Source organism: Phyllostomus discolor, chromosome 10 (genome assembly GCF_004126475.2).
Source record: "Phyllostomus discolor isolate MPI-MPIP mPhyDis1 chromosome 10, mPhyDis1.pri.v3, whole genome shotgun sequence".
Taxonomy (NCBI): Eukaryota; Metazoa; Chordata; class Mammalia; order Chiroptera; family Phyllostomidae; genus Phyllostomus; species Phyllostomus discolor.
The window spans coordinates 64,927,237-64,948,409 of NC_040912.2; the positions used below are offsets into that span (position 1 = coordinate 64,927,237).

At 35.9% G+C, this 21,173-nt stretch overlaps 1 protein-coding gene across 2 annotated transcripts in view; it reads right to left on the reverse strand.

Annotated features, from left to right (window-relative positions):
• ASZ1 (ankyrin repeat, SAM and basic leucine zipper domain containing 1) overlaps positions 1-20,699 on the reverse strand; it is a 74,103-nt gene extending 53,404 nt beyond the window's left edge. Inside the window, exons 1-4 of one of the 2 annotated variants that reach the window (XM_028525924.1) lie at positions 20,543-20,699; positions 20,024-20,123; positions 15,102-15,224; positions 12,647-12,758 (exon numbers count right to left, since the gene is read on the reverse strand). In XM_028525924.1, the coding sequence (XP_028381725.1) occupies positions 12,647-12,758; positions 15,102-15,224; positions 20,024-20,123; positions 20,543-20,647 (440 nt within the window). In that variant the 5' untranslated portion in view covers positions 20,648-20,699. The remainder of the gene's footprint in view (positions 1-12,646; positions 12,759-15,101; positions 15,225-20,023; positions 20,124-20,542) is intronic. The other variant, XM_036010837.1, reaches the window with a different exon arrangement.
• Positions 20,700-21,173: the final 474 nt, after the last annotated feature.

The window sequence follows — 21,173 nt, forward strand, 5'->3', positions numbered from 1 at the left end:
GCATACAGGAAACATTTAACAAATGTTTCCTTTAAAAGCAAAATTAAAAACCTCAGCCTAGAAACAAATTCTAAGGCCCAAATAATAAACAAGTATTAAATTCCCGTATTTGTTAGACATACTACAATGTGCTGAGTTTGTCCATAGCCTGATCCAAGAGAAACATAAGGTATGATGTGTGTAATTTTGAAATGACTTTCAAGTTGTCATGTTTTGACCATTAGTCCCACAGGAAGAAAAATAAAATGAATTTTTAAGTGTAAGAAAAAAATAAAAGAACAAGATAGATCCTTTATATACTAATATAGAATGTTAATCGTTAAAAATTAAATCAATGCTATTTTCCACAGGATTAGAAAAGTCTATACAGAGTACAAAAAAATTAAAGAACTAATAGAGGATACATTAAGTAAAAAGCAGTTTAAAAATTTAGATGATGGTAAGGGTACACAGAAGAAGTCATGATCAGACTGGTAGAAGGAGCAGAGATGCTCAGAGGGCTAGTCCCACAAAGGTGTGGTGGTTAAAAATCCGGAAAGATATCTCACCTGCAGACATCCCCCTGTTAAGGAGCACAGGTTTCCAGCCCCATATTAGGCACCCCCAGCCCAGAGAAGTCACCGTAACTTCTAGTTGTGAAAACCAGCAGGGATTGGCACTGAGTGACACAGTGGCCTTCTGGAGTCCCAGGTGTTTCTTAGAGGATCCATGCACTTACTTACTGACAGACCCACTTGTACTGCACTCCAGCACTGGGGCAGCAGCTCAAGGCTCCAGAGACATACAGGGAGGAACTGAACTGTCTGCCTTCAGGGAGAAGGCTGTATGGGCAGCTTTCTCCCAGTCAGAGGTGCTGGCAGAGGCCATTGTTCCTCTGTTGAACTTTCCCCTAAACCAGCCTGCACACACAGTTGGGCACCATATCTGTTTTAGTCTCCATCAACCTGGCTAATACCATTGGCCCCATCATATTCCCTGAGAACCTAACCCACACAACTTTCAGACCCACTCAAGCAAAATGCAGTGGCCTTTCTATACAAATGATCTGTCTTGGCTCATGCACTGGTTTTTCCTAAAATCTCTCAAAGGTTTACAATCCCCAAACAGCAGCATCTGGTCTTGGAGTGCCCTATACCTCTTAATAAACATCCCTAAGTTCAGAACTAGAAACAGCCAGCTTCACTTCACAGCCCTAGCCCTCTCCAAGGGCTTGGAGAGTTTGAGATTTGCATGAGTGACTGGAGACCATGCCACCTTGTTAAACATAGTAGCTGGAAGAGGGGAATGGCAACTGTGGACAACACTGGCTTTCATTAGTTAAAATGCTGGATACTCTCGCTGGCTTTTGGTGTACATGGGATTCTAGGAGAAGACTTTTGAAACAGAGAGCACCAGGAAGCAAGAAGTTAGTTGATTCTTTCCCCTTCCCTGGAGGGGGAACATGGCAATACTTGCCAGCTGGCCTGCCGGTGGTGGCAGTGTGGGTCTGTGAGCAGAGACCTAGGGGCACAGGATCCAAAAGATGCCTGGAGCTAGACAGCAACTGCAGACCAGCAAAGCCACCTATATTCATGATACTTTTGTGTGGGAAAGGAGATTCCTGGCTCAACTTTGAACTGAGCTGGCAGAGGGTGACAGGGTGATTTTTTCTTTGGCTGTATTAGAGGGAACAGGCTTTGAGGCAGAGACTTACCGCAATTTCCAAAGACCTTGGTGGTAACAGTCAGCACTGTGAACAGATTTTTGTTCTTGTGTTATTTTCAGTTTTTGAATTGATATAGGAGTTGTAATGACAAATATTTATATGGCTATTTTTAATGTCATACTCTTAACTTTTCCTTTCCCTTTACCTTTGTTGCCCAGATATTTTAGTCAGAAACTAGCCATTAATTAAAAGGTTCATTTCTTTTCCACCAAACTCCATCTTTGGAGATTTGTGTGGTAAGTGGCAAGTAGTAAGATCCCCCCCTACTGGTTGGGTTTGGTAACGCTATGTTCATTGCAGCATTATTTACAACAGCCAAGATACTGAAGCAATGCAAGCGCTCATCAATGGATGAGTAAATACAAAAGCAGTGGTACATATATAAAACAAAATATTAGTTGGCCATAAAAAAGAATGAAATATTACAATTTGAGACAACATAGATGGCCCTAAAGAGTATTATGCTAAATGAAATAAGTCAGTCAGAGAAAGAAAACTGCCATATGATTTCACTTATATATAAATGGACTCTAAAAAAACAAAATAAACAAACAAAATAGAAACAGACTCATAGATACAGAGAACAGACTGATGGTTGCCAGATGAGAGGGGGACTGGGGGACTGAGTGAAAAGGTGAAGGGATGAAGAAGTACATCCCTTGTAGTTATAAAATAGTTATAAGCTTGTAGTTATAAAGTAGTTATAGGGTTGTAATGTAGTGCATAGGAAACATGGTCAATAATATTGTAATAACTACATATGGTCACAGGTGGGTACTATAATATCAGGTGGAACACTTTGTAAAGTATATGATTATCTAATCCCTACATTGTATACCTAAAATTAATACAAAATAATACTGAGTGTAAATAAAATTTTAATTTAAAATGTTAATAAAAGGAAATATTTTGGTTGGAGAACAATACAAATAAAAAACAAAATAAATGAACAAACAAAACAGAAACAAATTCATAGACAGAGAACATTTTGATGGTTGCCATATAGGATGAAGGATGGAGCGATGGATGAAAAAGGGGAAGGGATTAAGATGTACAAATGACAGTTACATAACAGTAATATTGTAATAATTATGTATGGTCTCAGATGGGTACTAGACTTATTGGTCACTTTTCTAAGTTATATAAATGTCTAATCACTATGTTATACACCTGAAACTAACATAATGTTATGTTAACTATAATTGAATAATAAAAAATTATTTACAAAATTTAGATGATGCTGATTTCTACTTCCAGTAATCACAAGCTGGATAATTTGTACTAAATCTGTGAAGGCATCTAAATCAGCTAAATAAAAAAAATTGTTCATTTCTTAAAAACTGAAAAACTAATAACATGAGTATACTGAGGAGCTACTTAACCAAAATCTAGATGGCAAAATCCTAAAGTGGTAAAAAAAACCTCAGCATTCTCAGTTGCTTTTGCCTTGAGGGTATTTTTCAGTCCTGAGGATCCCAGCAGAAAAATAAGCCACGGCTTGGGTGGTACTGAACCTCAAGAGAAACAAAATTCAAAGCTCTGGGCCCATATAAAGTGGAGAGTTAACTAAATCATATGCAAGACACATTAAGTCAGACTCTAAGGCTACCCCATCAGAGGTAGGATAAATCAGAGATAAACCAGCTCTTTAGGTTTGTATCACCAGAATGGTCCAGGGAACTTCAACCCTGAGCACAGATTACATTGAGTACTGGACTAATACTATTAGTGCAGTATTAAGGTGCCCCAAGCACCTTTTAGAAATACACAAAATCCTTCCTGATGGAGCAACCTAGGCCTCATATTATTCCTACAAGAAAGTTTTAAAATCTAATGACTAGCACCTAGTCATAAGTGAGAAGTATGAGAACCTACTGGTAACAAAAACAAACCTACAAAGATTTCAGCTATTGTAAATGTTACTTCTAGACTATATGGTTACAATATTAAAGAAGTTTTAATTTAGAGCTTGTAAATATTTTCAGGGAACAAGAACCTATATAAAAAGTGAACCCACCAACTTTTAAAAGAATCTAACAGAAATTCTAGAAATAAAAATAGTAACTGAAATTATAAGCTCAATTGATTACTTTAATGATAAATCAGAAGTAGATGAAGTGAGATTCAATGACCTAGAAGGCAGATTAGAAACTATTATCCAGAATGTTACACAGTAAAACCAAGAGATGTAAAAGAAGAAAGACAATGAGGACACAATGAGATGGTCTAACAGATATACAATCAGAGACCCAGGAAATGGAGGAAAGAATAGAACAGAGTTAATATTTGAAGAGATAATGAATGAGACTTCTCCAGAACAGAGGCACCAATCCAAAATTCAGAGGACGCTTGTCATAATGATGTCTGACATGGCACAGAGATGCTGTAATGATACCACATTAAACTGATGTTTTTACACTAGCCGTTTTCAAGATGAAACAGAAGTAATGTAGGAAAAAAAAACAGGTTTGCAAAAAACCATGACACCTAAGAATCTAATGGTATTAGCAGACTGAAAAGTCTACTTACATACAAAATTTGAGGGTAAAATAAATCTTCAAGCAAATGACAGTTGCTCTATAAATGTTTACTATAATAATGAGCTATAATGGCTAAAGAAGTAAATGAAAGCTGAAAATAATGTAAGAGCACTTAGTGATTCTGATGTTCAACACATATGTCTTGCTGAAGCAAAACAAACAATACCAAATGTCATTCCCAAAAACAATTCAGTATGTGAAACAAAGAAGCAGATAGTTATAGCTATATGTAAAACTGACACAAGGCTCTCGTCTCTATTTAGCTTAACTGGGAACTCAAGCTAGAAAAGTAGACATTGCTCAAAAAAACTGCAAGCCTCAGATGCCCGGTCAGAAATTTACAATAAAAAACACACTAAATCATACACTTAATAATGGATAAAATGGCAAATTTTATGTTATGTGTATATTACAATAAACAAATTAAAAAAAAGAGAGGAAGGAAAGAGAGAGGAGGGAGAGGAAAGGACAGGCAGAACTTAATAGTTTTATGGAAACTTTGGGGGAAATGACACAAGGAATCTGGGGAGAGTGTGAGAAACGAGTGATGTTTCTAGGGAAGCCAAACCAAAGGACTGGCTGGCTACAGGCACTGGGACCTAATAATCAGAGCTGCTAGGGAGAGAGAAACATGTACGATGTTGTTGGTACTCACACTGCCTTAGCACAGAACCTTAACATGCTTTCAATTATTCCTACTGAAGTGTTTCAACAATTTTATAGCTGTTTATATATTATTTTGTTTTTCTGTGTTACTGAATTGGCTTTCAAGTCCCAAGCCAATCAATTACCAAGCCAGTCAGCTCTTTTACTGAGGTCATAAAGACTTCTTCACATCTCTTTAATTTATTGTGTAATAAACATACAGTAGAACAGAACTCAGCACTAAAAGTAATGAACTACCGATACAAACAACATGGATGAATCTTTAAAATATTACCCTGAGTGCAAGAAATTACATAACACAAAAATACTGTATAAGTCTATTTAGACAGTTTATAATATCAAAAACTAATTTATAGTGGTAGAAATAAGGTCCAGAACACTGGAAAGGGGAATGAAGGAACTTTCTGGGATGACAGAAATATTCTAATTTGGTTATGTGTTACACAAATGTATGCATTTGTGAAAAACAATCTGACTGTAAACTGAATAATGGAATATTCTACTGTATGTCAATTATACACAATAAAAAATTTTAAATTAGATTTCCAGCCAAGATAGAGGTGTAGGCAGATGCACTGTGCCTGCTCCCACAACCAAAAGAAGGACAAGAAATTTAAAAACAAAAATGACTAGAAATGTCAGAAAACCAAACTGCATGGAAGTCCGACAACCAAGGAGTTAAAGAAGAAACATTCATCTAGACCAGCAGGAGGGACAGAGATAGGCAGCAAGGGTGGAGAGGACTTGTGGCAAGGAAGCGTCTGGAGGACAGGGGTGGGTGGCCGAAACTGGTGGACTGGGAGGTCTCACATTTTTATGTGGATAAACCAGAAGGAACAACTGGGAGCAAGACAGACCAGCAACCCACGGTGAAATCCATGGGAAATAGTCTCAAAACCTCTGACTGAAAAAACCTGTGGGGGTTGAGGCAGTGGAAGAAACTCCCAGCTTCACAGGAGATTTCCCTGGAGAGACCCACAGGGTCCTAGAATGTACACAAACCCACCCATCTGGGAATCAGCACCAGAAGGGCCCAATTTGCTTGTGGGAAGTGGGGGAAATGACTGAAAGCTGAAGAGAACTGAGCATGTGGCATTGTTCCCTCTCAGACCTCTCCCCCACACATAGCACCACAATGCAGCAAGGGTGGGTTGCCCCACCCTGGTGAGTACCTAAGGCTCCACCCCTTACTACTAACAGGCATGCCCAGACACACACACAAAAATGGCCCAAATGAAAGGACAGATCAAAACTCCAGAAAAAGTACAACTAGGTGATGAAGAGATAACCATCCTATCAGATGCAGAGTTCAAAACACTGGTAATCAGGATGCTCACAGAAATGATTGAGTATGGTTGTAAAATAGAGAAAAGAGTGAAGGCTATGAAAAGTGGAATAAAGGAAAATATACAGGGAACCAACAGTGACAGGAAGGAAACCAGGACTGAAATCAATGGTTTGGAGAAGAAGGAAGAAATAAACAGTCAACTAGAACAGAAAGAAGAAATAAGAATTCAAAAAAAAAAAATGAGGAGAGGCTTAGGAACCTCCAGGACAACTTTAAACATTCCAACATCCAAATCATAAGGATACCTTAAGGAAAAGAGGAAGAGCAAGAAATTGGAAACTTATTACAAAAAAATAATGAAGGAGAACTTCCTCAATCTGGCAAAGGAAATAGACTTCCAGGAAGTCCAGGAAGCTCAGAATCCCAAAGAGGTTGGACCCAAGGAAACACACACCAAAGCACATCATAATTACATTACCCAAGATTAAAGATAAGGACAGAATCTTAAAAGCAGCAAGAGAAAAGGAAACAGTTACTTACAAAGGAGTTCCTATAAGACTATCAGCTGATTTCTCAAAAGAAACCTTACAGGTAAGAAGGGGCTGGAAAGAAATATTCAAAGTCATGAAAGGCAAGGACTTACATCCAAGATTACTCTACCCAGCAAAGCTATTATTTAGAATGAGAGGGCAGATAAAGTGCTTCCCAGATAAGGTCAAGTTAAAGGAGTTCATCATCACTAATCCCTTATTATATGAAAGGTTAATGAGACTTACTTAAGAAAAAGATTATCAAAATGTGAACAGTATAATGACAACAAACTCAAAACTATCAACAACTGAAGTTAAAAATAAAACCCCAAAACTAAAATAAACTAAGCAAACAACAGGACAGGAACAGAATCACAGAAATGGAGATCACTGGAAGGTTATCAGCTGGGAGGGGAAGGGAGGAGAATGGGAAAAAAGGTACAGGCAGTAAGAAGCATAACTGGTATGTACAAAACAGACAGGTTAAGAATAGTACAGGAAATGGAGAATCCAAAGAACTTATATGTACAACCCACGGACATGAAGTAAGGGGGGGGGATGTAGGTAGAAGGGTGTTCAGGGTGGAGGGAATAAAAGGAGGAAAATGGGAAAACTGTAATAGCATAATCAATAAAATATATTTAAAAATAAAATAAGAAGTACAAATTGTCAGTTACAAAATAGTCACAGGATGTAAAATACAGCATAGGGCGTACAGCCAATAATATTGTATTAACTATATTCAGTGTCAGATGGGCACTTGAAATATCAGAGGGATCACTTCATATGATTGTCTAAACACTGCTGTACACCTGAAGCAAACATAAAATAATACTGAATGTCAATTGTAATTGAAAAATAAAGGATTATTGGGTTGTTCAGAAAAAAAACTAAACTATTACAGAATTCCCTCAGTACTATTAGCAAGATCTCTAGGTACAGGGAATTCAGAAGTAGGTACAGGGATCTCAGAATTTTTCCTCTCTCTTTAGTTTTTCTGCAAACAGAACCAAATCATACATTTGATTAACTGACTCACTTCTATTATAAGATCTAGAATAATCTGCCTGCTTCCGATACAGGTAAAACCCTCCTTTTCCTTTTCCATTTTATATATAAACTAAGAACCTCTCTCTTGAACTAAGTCTATAAAAACTAAAGCTAAAAACTAAAAACTAAAACTGAGACTTCAGTCTCTAGTTTAGAGGTTGATCTCTAAGACTTTTCTGTAACTTCTGCTTCATGAAACAAGACTACTGATACCATTTTAGTTATAAAAAAAGTCATAGGTTAACTTCCTTTGCAACTGGCAAGTATATGACCAATTAGCTTTCACAAAACCTAGCCATTTATGAGTTTTATGGCCAACTCTTCCCTTGTGCTCTTATTCTTGAGAGGTAATTTTTCTAAGCAGAAGAACTATTCAACAAAAGAGGCTATGACAAGTTGAAAATAAATTGCTCTAAATATGTTTCTCTCCTTTACATCCGAATAGTAGTTTCCTCATCTATCTCTGAATCCTTGGTTTCTTCTGTTCTGGCGCTTTGCAAAAGAAACTAAAACTTAAAATCTTCTAATAGATTTCTAATTTGGTCACTGCTAATGAATTACCTATAAAATTCCCCCAATTTCATTGCACTCTCCTTGTGTCCTGAGATTTTTTTCTTTTACATTGGCAGCATGGTATCCTCCTATGCCCAATAATGCCATCCAATTTATAAAATATGCAACCTAAAGGCACTATTTGTCATAACTTATTCTCTTTTCAGCTCTACCAAGATCCTTACTTTCTAAAAGAAAACGAAATTCTATCATTTTATTGCTTTATGCTTTGACCATAGACATAAAAGCAGGTGAATAGTTTTTCAGGTATTTCTCACATGTGTTAATTAGATGTAGATTGCTCTGGAACCATGCTATAGAATTCTCTACTTCTTTGAGTTGAGTACACACTAATCTAAATCTTATGCTCTTTCAAATTCAACAGTTTTCTGGGTTTCAGTTTTGAAATTGTGTGGTTGCCTTAATAGTTTAGCTTAAGATGTTAACCTTGTATTATTTTAATTTAAATGAAATATGTCTGTTTCAGATATACCCTACGCATCTAAAAGACCTCTTCTAGTTATTAAAGCAGAATAATCTAGAACCTGTGACACTGGCTTGTTTGACTTCTTCAGTGTGTTCACAAGAAAGTAAGTGATTGGGAGGGTAAAGACTTTGCTATCTATGATACCTTGTAGGAGTAATGAAAAGAAACATTTTTTGAAGAGCACCAGAAAAAAAATTCCATTCAATCCAGAGAGGTAAATCTGATCATAAACCACTTCTAAAGGTACAAAATTTATAGCACCCATTAAAGTTTACTTCAGCTAGGGGTCCCAGAGTTCAAAATTCCAAGGTACAATCAAATCCTAACTACAGATTATACAATATATGGCATGGAAAAAGTTGCTGTGAATTGATTTGCTAAAAATTTGAAGGAAGTTCCTTTCCTATAATAAGTCTTTATTTTTGTTAAACACTGATTATCCACTCTACAAGCCTTGACCTTCCTCACACTCAGTCTCTCAATCTTGGCACTTCTGTTTGGGATGAGTAATTCTTTGTTTTGAGGGGTTATTCTATGTATTTGTAGGATGTTTAGCAGCAACCCCAGCCTCTAGCTATTAGATGCCAGTAGCTTCTCCCAGGTGTGACAATCAAAAATTTCTCCAGACATTGCCCATGTCCACTGGGAGATAAAGTAGACCTGGCTTCAAAACAACTTCACTAAATAAAAATCCATGTATCTCAGGTAAGATCTGGGGATTAGCTAAAGCTGTATGGTACCTTCCAAAGGTGCTGTCCAAATGTTGTAGAACCAGAACTTAATTACAAAAAAATACTTCTAGGCAGTGTGAACATTTTAATGATGTTAATTCTTCCTATCCATGAAAACAGTATATGCTTCCACTTATTTGTATCTTGCTCCATTTCTTTCTTCGGTGCCCTAAAATTCTCTTGAGCACAGGTCTTTTACATCCTTGGTTGGGTTTATTCCTGGTTTTAATTCTTTTTGTAGCAATTGTGAATGGGATTGTTTTTCTTAATTTCCCTTGCTGTTTGTTTCTTATTGGCATATAAAAATGCAACTGATTTATGGATACTAATTTTGTATCCTGCTACTTTGCTGAATTAATTTATCAGTTCTAGTAGTTTCCTGGTGGAATTTTTGGAGTTCTCTATGTACATTATTATGTGATATGCAAATAAAGGCAGTTTTTACTTCTTCCTTTCCAATTTGGATGTCTTTTATTTCTTCTTCTCTGATTGCTGTGGCTAGAACTTTCAGTACTATGTTGAATAAGAGAGGTAAAAGTGGATATCCCGGTCTTGTTCCCAGTCTTAAGGGGAACACTTATAGTTTTTACCAATTGAGTATGGTGCTGGTAGTAGGTTTGTCACATATGGCCTTTATTATGTTTAGGTATGTTCCCTCTAATCCCACTTTGCTGAGAGGTTTTTTTTTATCATAAATGGGTGCTGGATTTTATCAAATGCTTTTTCTGCATCTATTGATATCATCATATGGTCCAATGCAATTCCTATCAAGATTCTAATGAGGTATTTCACAGAAGTAGAACAAATATTTCAAAAATATATGTAGAACCACAGAAGGCCCTGCATAGCAACAGCTTGCTAAAAGAAGAACAAAGCTGGAAGAATCATGCTGCCTAATATCAAGCTATACTATAGCCATAGTAATACAAACAGCATGGTACTGGCATAAAAACAAACTCATTAGTTCAATGGAACAGAAGAGAGAGCCCAGAAACAAATCCACACTTTTACAGTCAATTAATATTTGACAGAGGAAGCAAACACGTTCAATGGGCTAAAGATAGTTTATTTAATAAATGGTGTTGGGAAAATTGGACAGATATATGCAGAAAAATGAAACTAGACCAGTTTCTTACACCACACATGAGAATAAATTAAAAATCTATCAAAGACATAAATGTTAGAGCCCAAAACATAAAAAATGATAGAAGAAAACATAGGCAGCAAAATCTTGGACATAGCTCATACAAATATTTTTTAGATATAACTCCCCAGGCAAGGGAAACAAAGAAAAAAAAATAAACAAATGGGACTACATCAGACTAAAAAGTTTTGCACAGCAAAGCAAACCATCAACAGAATAAAAACACAACCCACAGAACGGGAGAACATATTTGCCAATATATCTGATAAGAAGTTAATATCCAAAATTTATAAAGAACTTAAAAAACTCAACACCAAAAAAACAAACAACCCAATTTAAAAATGGGAAAAATGCCCGAATAGACAATTCTCCAAAAGGACATACAGATGGCAAATAGACATGAAAAGATGCTTGATATCACTAATTATCTGAGAAATGCAAATTAAAGCCACAGTCACGCCACACTGGTCAGAATGGCTATTATCAATAAATCAACAAACCACAAGTGCTGGTGAGGATGTGGAGAAAAGGGAATTATCGTGCACTGTTGGCTGGAATGCAAATTGGTGCAGCCACTGTGGAAAATGGTATGGAGGTATCTCAAAAAGTTAAAAATGGATCTGCTTCCTGACCCAGTAAACCCACTTCTGGATATATCTGAAGGAACCCAAAATACTAATTTGGAAGAACATAAGCACCCCTATGTTCACTTCAGCATTATTTATAATCACCAAGATATGGAAACAGCCCAAATGTCCATCAGCAAATGAATAGATAAAACAAATATGAAACATTTACACAATGGAATACTACTCAGCAATAAAAAAGAAGAAAATTTTACCCTTTGCAACAGTATGGATGGAGCTGGGGAACATTATGCTAAGTGAAGTAAGCCAGTCAGAGAAAGACAAGGCTATATGATTTCACTTATATGCGGAATCTAATGAACAAACTGAACTAACAAGGAAAATGGGCACAGACTCATAGATGGAGAGTAGGATGACAGCTAGGGAGGTAGTAGGGGGATGAGGGATTGAAGAAAAAAGAAAAAGGACTCATGGACAACAGTGTGATGATTGCTGGGGGGAGGGAGGTATAAGGGAACTAAATGCTAATGGAAAAAATAAAGATTAAATTTTTAAAAAGGAAAAAAGAAAAAATACTTCTAGTGAAGCATAGTTATTTCTATATTCAGAAATATTTATTTGTATTATTAATAGTAATATTAATATATCATTATATTTGAATTAATGAATTATGAATAATTATTCTATTCATGCTAGACATACTTCTGTTAGATGGGCTACTTCCCTCTCTTCACTTTGATTATTAAATAAAACAGAGATTTAACCAGGAAATGGAGCCAGAGATGAAGAAAGTTAATGATAGAAATTTTAAGTAATCTGGTTCATTTTTTAAAAATCACTGACATTTCAAAAGATGCAAGGTATATTTACTATTTGTTTTCTTTGCATCTAGGCACTATTAAATATATGATAACATAATTAATTGGAAAAGTTATAGGAAAATGAAAATATTTTGATTTATTATTTTGGATATATGCTTTAGCATTTATATAAAATTATTTAGTTGGTTTAAACATTAGAACACTAAGTTAAGAGGCTTACTACTACAGCTCAAACATATTCTTTTGAGTATGTGATTCATGGAAAATGATACAGTATACTGTCTTCCTTTCCCTTTCATTGCAAATTCTTAGGACATTGTTCTAAAAATTAAAAATTAAAAGATGACCTCCATCATATACCCTTCTTCCTTTGATAAACTTAAACAATTGGAACCATGACCTTAAGACCTAGTTTCATTCATCAACTATATGGCCAACTAAATACACATTATTTATAATTTTTAAAAAATCATGCTATCAAATTATTAAGTCTGATAATCAAATAAAAGTATCCATAATTTCAGAACAGATAGTAAGGCTCTTACCTACAAGCAACATTTGGATCAGCATTTCTTGAAAGTAGTAGTTCTACACACTTCACGATCTGTTCCTCTGAGCCACGAGCTGAACATGTGGTTATCAAAATAGTTTGCTTATCTATAATCAATAAAAAAATGAGAAACCCCCTCCATCAGTAAGTATCTAACTGACTTCTTTTACCATGCAAAAGATAATAAAAATTACTGCACTCTTAAAGTTCTACAACCTATTCCCAGTTCTCTTTATCTCTTTAGTAGACAACTTTATGTCTTCCTTCATCAAAAAATGAGATTAGGGATAAACTGCTTTAATCTCTAAATTGTATCTATAATCCACTTCTTAACTTCCTTTCCCTATTCCTATTTCTTTTTTTTTAAAGATTTTATTTATTTATTTTTAGAGAGACGGGAAGGGAAAGAGAAAGAGAAGGAGAGAAACATCAATGTGTGATTGCCTCTCACATGCCCCTATCTTAGGACCTGGCCTGCAACCCAGGCATATGCCCTGGCTTGGAACTGAACTGGCAACACTTTGGTTCATAGGTCTGCACTTAATCCACTGAGCTACACCAGCCAAGGCCCTATTCCTATTTCTTAAAGCCAAAGGGGGTAGGTTTGAGGGTGGGAGGAAGGGATGGGTGGGGTGGGGGGGCATGGTGGGGTGAAAATAGAGACAACTGTACTTGAACAATAAAAAAAAAAGGATACCTCAGCCATCTTTGAAAATCTTACATATGACAGTAAAGTGTGGAATTAAAACACGACATTTTAAACAGCAGAGAGAAGTATGCAAATACATTTTTCAGTAAAATCTGAATTTTCACATATACAAAAAAAGAGAATAGGAAAGTAGGTAAGAGCATGGATTATGTATAGAGATATTGCCCAGAGTTGAACACTTTTTGGTTGATTAAAATTTGCCTTGCTGCACTCATGTTGAAAAACAATGATTGATATTCTTGGATTTCATTCCTATTTCCCACTCATTAGACAACTCACTGAAATCTGGCTTATGCCCCAACTGTCCTACTGAAAATGATCTTTTCAGTCCTCTTCTATTTGATCTCTCTGAGCTCACCCAATTTACTAAAATACTTCTTTCCTTGGCTCCTACGACATCAGCAGAGATCAGGGTAGATTTAAAAACCAAAACACTTCTTAAGTAAAAATTGGGAAATTCAAATAGGTCATGGCAGCCATGGTTTACATTAGTGGTTCAATATTGACCAAGATAAAGATACAGACTCTAGTCTCAGTTCTGCCACCAATAAACTGTGACTACGGTAATATCTTAATATCTCAGTAGATCTAACCTGTAGATAGGAGTTAATATTTGCCCTCTGCATGATGAAGCTGTTGTTGAATACATAAGAGAATTTATGTGAACATTCTATGAAAAATATAAAACTCTTTCTAACTGTAAGGTATTCCTCTGATTACAAGAAGAGGAGGAAGAAAATGATTCTATTTTGAGCAGAATATTTTATATAGTTTCAAAAATCTCATTCCTAAATTTAGCTTTCATGGGTGATATTTTAAAATAATGCAATAAAAAGAAAAACTCATCACAGCAGCTGGTTAAACATAAAACTGTTAAGATGGGAATTTATACAAAGTATATAAAAGAGAAAACTAAATATAAATGGTTTTACAAATATCTAATATTGGTACAAACTTAATTGAAAATTAATTTGAAAATAAAACCTATACCTGAATTATGAAATGAATTTAACTGCTCATTTGAAACACATTAAAAACAAAAATCAGTTTTTCAATATAATAATTAAACTGGACTTGCACATATACTCTTACTTTTCAAAAGCTCTCAAAGAAGTACTGAGTAGTACTGATTTCTCTGTAGAAATCATTTAATAAGCAAGGAAGAAATATATGGATTTAATAAACTATCTTTGAAACAACTTTAGAATAAGTTAGAGTTAAGTTTTAAATTTCAAGCACTGATTTTCAAGTAATTTTCCACAAAATTATCAGCTTTTCAATGTTCTTTCAATGCATTTTTCCTTTGTAAAAATAACCCAAATCCTTTAGCACAGAAGCTAAAGATATATAAAAACACAACCAGTTATAAAAATAATATAAGTGGAATATCTTTGGGAAGGAGGTTTTTCAAAATTTCTATGGGTTCTAATATGATATTGTATGTTATTCACCTAATGTAACTATAAAAAGAGGTTTTTAAAACTGCTTTAATTTTTCTTCTCTTTGTGTAAATCTGCTTGGGAATCAAGAAAATCACAGTAAACATAATCAGTTACATTATCTCAAACATCTTACCCTTACTATTTTTTTTCATGGACAAAGTTTTATTTTAAATTAAATATATGAAAACAGAGCATGAAAAGTGTATATTACCACCCCTTAACACAATATGATTAGGCTTCTAAACAAGGAAGTATACAAAATAAATTTTCACATATGTTAAATACTCAAAACATCTTACCCTTATCAAAGTTTGCATTAGCACCTCTGTCCAAAAGGACCCGAACCAGCTCTACATTGGAAACGCTAGCAGCATACATAAGGGGAGTCCATCCATACCGAAAGCTTGAATCTACACTAATGCCTGTCAAAATAAAAACAAACTTTTTAAAGCCTCCACCACAACACACACACACACACACACACACACAATCACCTTAATATGCTTAAAGTACTGGGCATGTGACATGACCATGTATACTTTATAATAGGAAGGAATTTTATGGTAATAATGTCTTTAAAAAATGCAAAATGATTAAATCTAGACTTCACTAATTCAGTTAACTTCATTTTCACTTGTAGATACTACATTCCAAGAGACCTTATCTGACAAATGTTTTATCATATATTAAATAAAACTGTTATACACATATTATAACAAGTTTACATGCTATCATTATCTCTCTAAGAGAGTTGGTAAAGGTTTCATAGAGGTAAATTGTCTTTTTGATTAGAATATACATTTCTGCACTGACCAGTGTGGCTCAGTTGGTTGGGCATCGTTATCACAAAGCAAAAGGTGGCCAGTTCGACTCTGGTCAGGGAACATGCCTAAGTTACAGGTTCAGTCCCCAGTAGGGGCACATACTGGAGGCAACCAGTCAATGTTTCTCTTTCACATTGGTGTTTCTCTCCCTCTATTTCTCCCTCCCTTCCCCTCTTTCTAAAAAAAAATAAAATAAAGAAATAAAGAAAGAATATTATAAATTCTTAAGATGGTAAGCACCATGTATATTCTTAAAATTTCCTTAACTTCCTTTCTAACACAAAATTTATCCATGGGGACCTTGCCAAATATGAGGCTAAAAAGGTAGCTTAGGGTTAGATTATAAAAGCTCTGTTAAGAAATGTTAACTGTATATGGGATCCAGGAATTTACACCATTATATTTGTATTATAAAGACAACAAAGGTGCCACTATTAAGAGTGGACAGGAGGCAGGAAACGTAGTTATGAGACTAGAATCCTATGTAATTAAGTCACAGCAAGGGCAGTGGGGAGAAAGAGGATGTGATACAAAAGAACATTTCAAAGGTGGGATCATCAGAATTTAAAATATCTTTGAAGAGGAGAAGTGATAGAAAAGAATAAGTCAAAATGACCATCATGTTCAGCCCTAAACAAATGAATGACAAGCAGTGTACTAGAACAAGAAAAGGCCTAGATGAGATAATCAGGCCTGAGGAGCAGGGTGAAGTTTTAAAGCCACTATCCAGAATGGGACAGAAAGGAATAGATAAAAACTAGAAAGAACAAGAGCCAGCGGAGGCAGCTAACCTTAACATCCTCAAGCCATCAGTGGTAAAAACTCTTGGAATCACCTGATTTTATCCCAGATCACTGACTGATTTGATCATATTAAAAAAGAAAAAAATGGTTGATCTCTGAGCTAGGTTTGGATGTAGGACTGGGGAAGAGCATAGGAGATGTGATACAAGAACAAAGAGGCAGTGAATGCAATCTATTAAAATTAAGTAAAGTCTTTTCTATAAAGAGATCAGGATTTAAGTAGCAATCTCTCTCCCCAAGCTAATAAATATTTGCTAATAGTAAGAATAAAAATAGAATGTTTTTCTGTTTCAAAGAAGGAATACCTGTATGTGAAAACCACTGAATATAAGCCTGCCCTTAACACCTTTTAATTTAGTTTTATAGTCTCTGGCTATCAAGGGTTCCATCCACACAGAGGAAGAGAATATCTATACTAAGTTGCTGAAATATTACTCCTGACTGTCTAACTTTAATTGACATAAAAGGATGTTAATTACTGAGAGAAAACAACATAAAACCTTCTTAGTACATACATACACTGTTGGTGCAACTTGTCTTCTCTAACAAATTTTTCTCTTTAAACGGCTACAACTGAAAGCATATGAATAAGATAAGACAAACAACTTTTTCTCATTATTGTTTCTTTAATGACATTACTGCTCAAACCATAAAAAGGGAACAATGTAAAGAAAAAGATAAGCAAATCAGCATGTTAGTATAAAAATTCTTAATCATCATCTCTAATATTTAAAAAGGCATCTATTATGCTCTAGACATAGTTTATTTACTTTTTAATCATCAGCTGAGGAGATATTTACTGAATTTAGAGAGAGATAAAGAGGGAGGAGAAAGACACTGACGTGAGAAATACCAATTAGTTGGTTTCTGTACACCCCCAACCAGGGACTGAACCTGCAACCTAGATATGTGCCTTGATTAGAGATCAACTGTAACCTTTTGGTGTACAGCACAGCACTCCAAACAACTGAGCCACTGGGCCAGAAGGCAGAGTATTAAAACTTGAAGTTTAAGAAGATTGACACAATAGATATACTGACTTGGCTAAAAAAATCTGTTCATATATTTTCTGTGAAAGACACATTTTTCATTTTCATCAGTAACTTTATTGATTTAGATATTTTAAGTATGTTGGCTATCTCCCCCATGGTATAATGTTGATTGTTGTCAATTAATGTCTTGATTTGATCACTATCAACTTCAACGGGTCTACCTGACCATGGAGCATCATCCAGTGAGAAATCTCCAGCATGAAACTTCGCAAACCACTTTTGACATGCTCAATAGGTCACAGCACCTTCTCCATACACTGCACAAATCTTTTTTTTGCATTTTAGTTGTGTTTTTACCTTTCTTGATATAATAAAGCATAATATGCTGAAAATGTTGCATATTTTCTTCCATCTTCAGTATTAAAATGGCTACACAATGATTTACCAATTTTAGGTTTTTTAAATGCATGCTGATATAACAGCTGTCACAATAGAATCTAACAAAATTGTTTTAAATGAAGTTAGAGACAACTAAGTGCTACTAGAACAGTCTTACAGAAAAAAAATTTTTTTTGACCAGCCTAATATATTTTAAATAGTTTTAAACATGTGTGTATTGATTTGAGAGAGGAGAGGAAGGGGAGGAGGGGGTGATAAAGAAAGAGTGGAACATTGATGTGAGGCAGAACCATCAGTTGGTTGCCTCCCATGGATCCAACATCAACCTAGATATGTGCCCTGACCAGCACTCAAACCCCCAGCCTTTCAGTGCACAGGACAACGCTTCAACCAACTAAGCCACACCAGCCAGGGCAACACAATAAATTTATGTAACTCAAAAACATTCAAAATAACACTATATTGTTTTGGGATATATACATGTCAAGTAAAAATCTAAAGATATGCAAAGGAAAGATAAATACCAACTATAGGCAAGTGGTTATCTCCAGGGGGAAGAAGAGATATCTCCATACCTTTCTGAATGTCTGAAATACTTAATAATTTAAAAAGAACTGAAAATAGTATATAGCAGAATAACAAAAACTGAGACATGCTTGATTGAACTGTTAAAAATGGAGTGGCTGACTCAAAGGAAGCTTTCATTTTTTTAATTAAACTTCTCAATTGGTGCAGAAATATGTATCAACAGGAATGATTATGAAGGGCAATATTTAAAAATATTTTAAGAAGTGTTAAGTAATGACATCTGGAAGGAAACCAGGAAACACTAAAACTGGAATGACTTGTGAGAGACTTCGGAGGAATTGGGGGTGAAAGGTATCTTTCTATTCATAATTATATATTATTATTATTGACCTTTTAAAATGAACTTTTGAAAATTTTGTAATTAAACAATTATAAAAGGTTGACTAAATTCTTACTTTACCGGTAGGCTCTTTCCAAGTCCTCACCCTTTCAGGAACCTCCTTCACCTCGTTGCACCTAGTCCCACTACTCCTAAGGCAAACTTTCTTTCCTAAACAAATTTCTGCCTATTCCACTACATTCAACACTATGCACACTCCTGCAGGTGTTTATATTAGGTTTTAAGTCTCTATTATTCAAATTTTATCCAATTTCATTCTTCAATTACAAACTCAAGTTCTACTGTCCACAGTCATATAGATTCTTCTTTCGTTGAACAGCTAATATTTACATGTCTATATGGTCTAAGAACTTTATTAATGTATATCTCATTTTCGTCCCTGCCCAAATACCTTTGATATAATGCATCCCATTTAAAAATGAGGGAAATTGAAGTTTTAGCAATTGGTCAGGATTACAGAGCCATCTATGGCAGGACTAGTACGCAAACCCAGAACTATGCTGTTTCTAAAATGATTTACTGTCTGCTAAACCATGAAGCATCTCTAGCATAAAAGACAAACATTTTTCTATATACAATATCATTTAACTATTTTATATGTGTATGTTTTGCATCTACAAGTAGATGGCAAATGACTGTTATTCATTTGGATAATTTCAACATTGTTATCAACAATGTTACCTTGACATTTCTATGTCAAGATAATTTTTAAAAGTCATATATTTAATTTGATCCACAGAAAAAATGTTGTGGGACCCAGGCCAGAATTAAGATGCTTTAAGTGAAGAAACTGAGGTTCTGCAAGTTTAAATGACTTTTCCAGGGAACCACACTGACTAGCCTAGGGAACACATACCCAGGTATTCTGATTCTAAACTCAGGCCTTATGTTACACACACACACACACACACACACACACACACACCCAACATGGGAAAAGAACATAACTGAAATGGACAAAACTAGAACATTTGAGAAACATATAATAGACCAAGAAAATGCTGAGAAAAATGAGTAAGAATTATCATAGTGGAGTAGGATTAGTCAGAATAAGGCTTTTTGAAAATGTGGAAGAACTATGGAAGGTAATAGGGTGGCATTCCAAATTAAAGGAAGAAAAGGCAAAGAGAACTCAGTCAAGAAAGACATGTAAGGCACTACCTATACTAACACGCACTGTGATTCCATTAGGAAGGCAACTCAAAACTTTTAAAATTAGAAACAGTTGTTAACTTAGACAATTGGGTTGGGTTGAAACTATCCCCTATTTCTCACCAGAATTTAGGAGCTCTTGGACCAGTGAAATATCTCCTGTGGTCAACGCTTTCTTAAATGTGTCATTCTTTTCTTCAGTGGGTAACAGTCCTTTTAACTTCTAAAAAAGCAGAAAGTTTTTTAAAAATCGTTTTACATATTTGCATTTCCACTTCAGCAGTAAACAACGCTTAGTCTTAGGTAAAATCTTTTTTTTTTTTTTTTTTTTGATGGAGATGGGTTGGGCAACATACAAAGTTCGTAAAGAATTCATGTCTAAAATGATCTTTAAAAGGCAACAGGTAAGGAAGGGTCCAAACCAAGTGAAGAATTACTACACTAACAACTTAAAGAAATTCTGTCGATGTAAAACACAGTAAGGAAGGACGAAAACTTTGAGGGTTTGTTTGAAATCCAAAAGCCTGTATTTCCATTGGAAAAACGAGTTAGGGGAACGAGTGAGGAAGTTTCACGAAGCCGGGCCTTTGAGAGCCAGGAGGTAGATTTGGGCGCGTGAAGAAAAAAAACCTCCTCTGCTACCTGCGATGCCCGATCGAGATACCCAATCTCCCAGCCATCGTCGTCACTCTCGCTACTCTCGCCTCCACCAGCCACTGCCAGGCCACGTAGCCTGCCCGCCGCCATGACCGCCGGCTTCTCCACATCTACAGAGATCAGCGCGCCCGCCCCTCCCGGCGCCTGCGCATTGGGGCTGCATCGAGGGTGGCGCGGGAAGGCGCTAAGTGCCGGCCTGCGTGTTGGATCGCCACGCGCAGGCGCATGGGGTGGCACCGAGGCCCTTACTTATCCCTCCCCACAGCCCCAAGCGTGTGGTGGGGAGATGGAGACCTGCGCGTTTGGCAAAGCTGGTGGAACTGGCGGGCTGTGTGTTTCACGGAGTTTTGCTCTTTAAGGATTGCCCCACTTGAACCAGGAGCAAAATTGGGATTTTCTGCCAACTAAGACTAAGCTTTTCCCCCATTTCCTTTAACTGCCCTCCAACCCCGACAAAATCCACTGTCAAATGGGTACCCTGTGCTGTGAAAGGACTACTGAATCCCTAAGGAGCACCACCTATATATTCAAGAAGGCATCAAACAAATGGGAGGGAGCTCACAAAGGAGCCAGAACAATTCTTCCTTAAAATTTCATGTCATCTCAGATGTTGTTG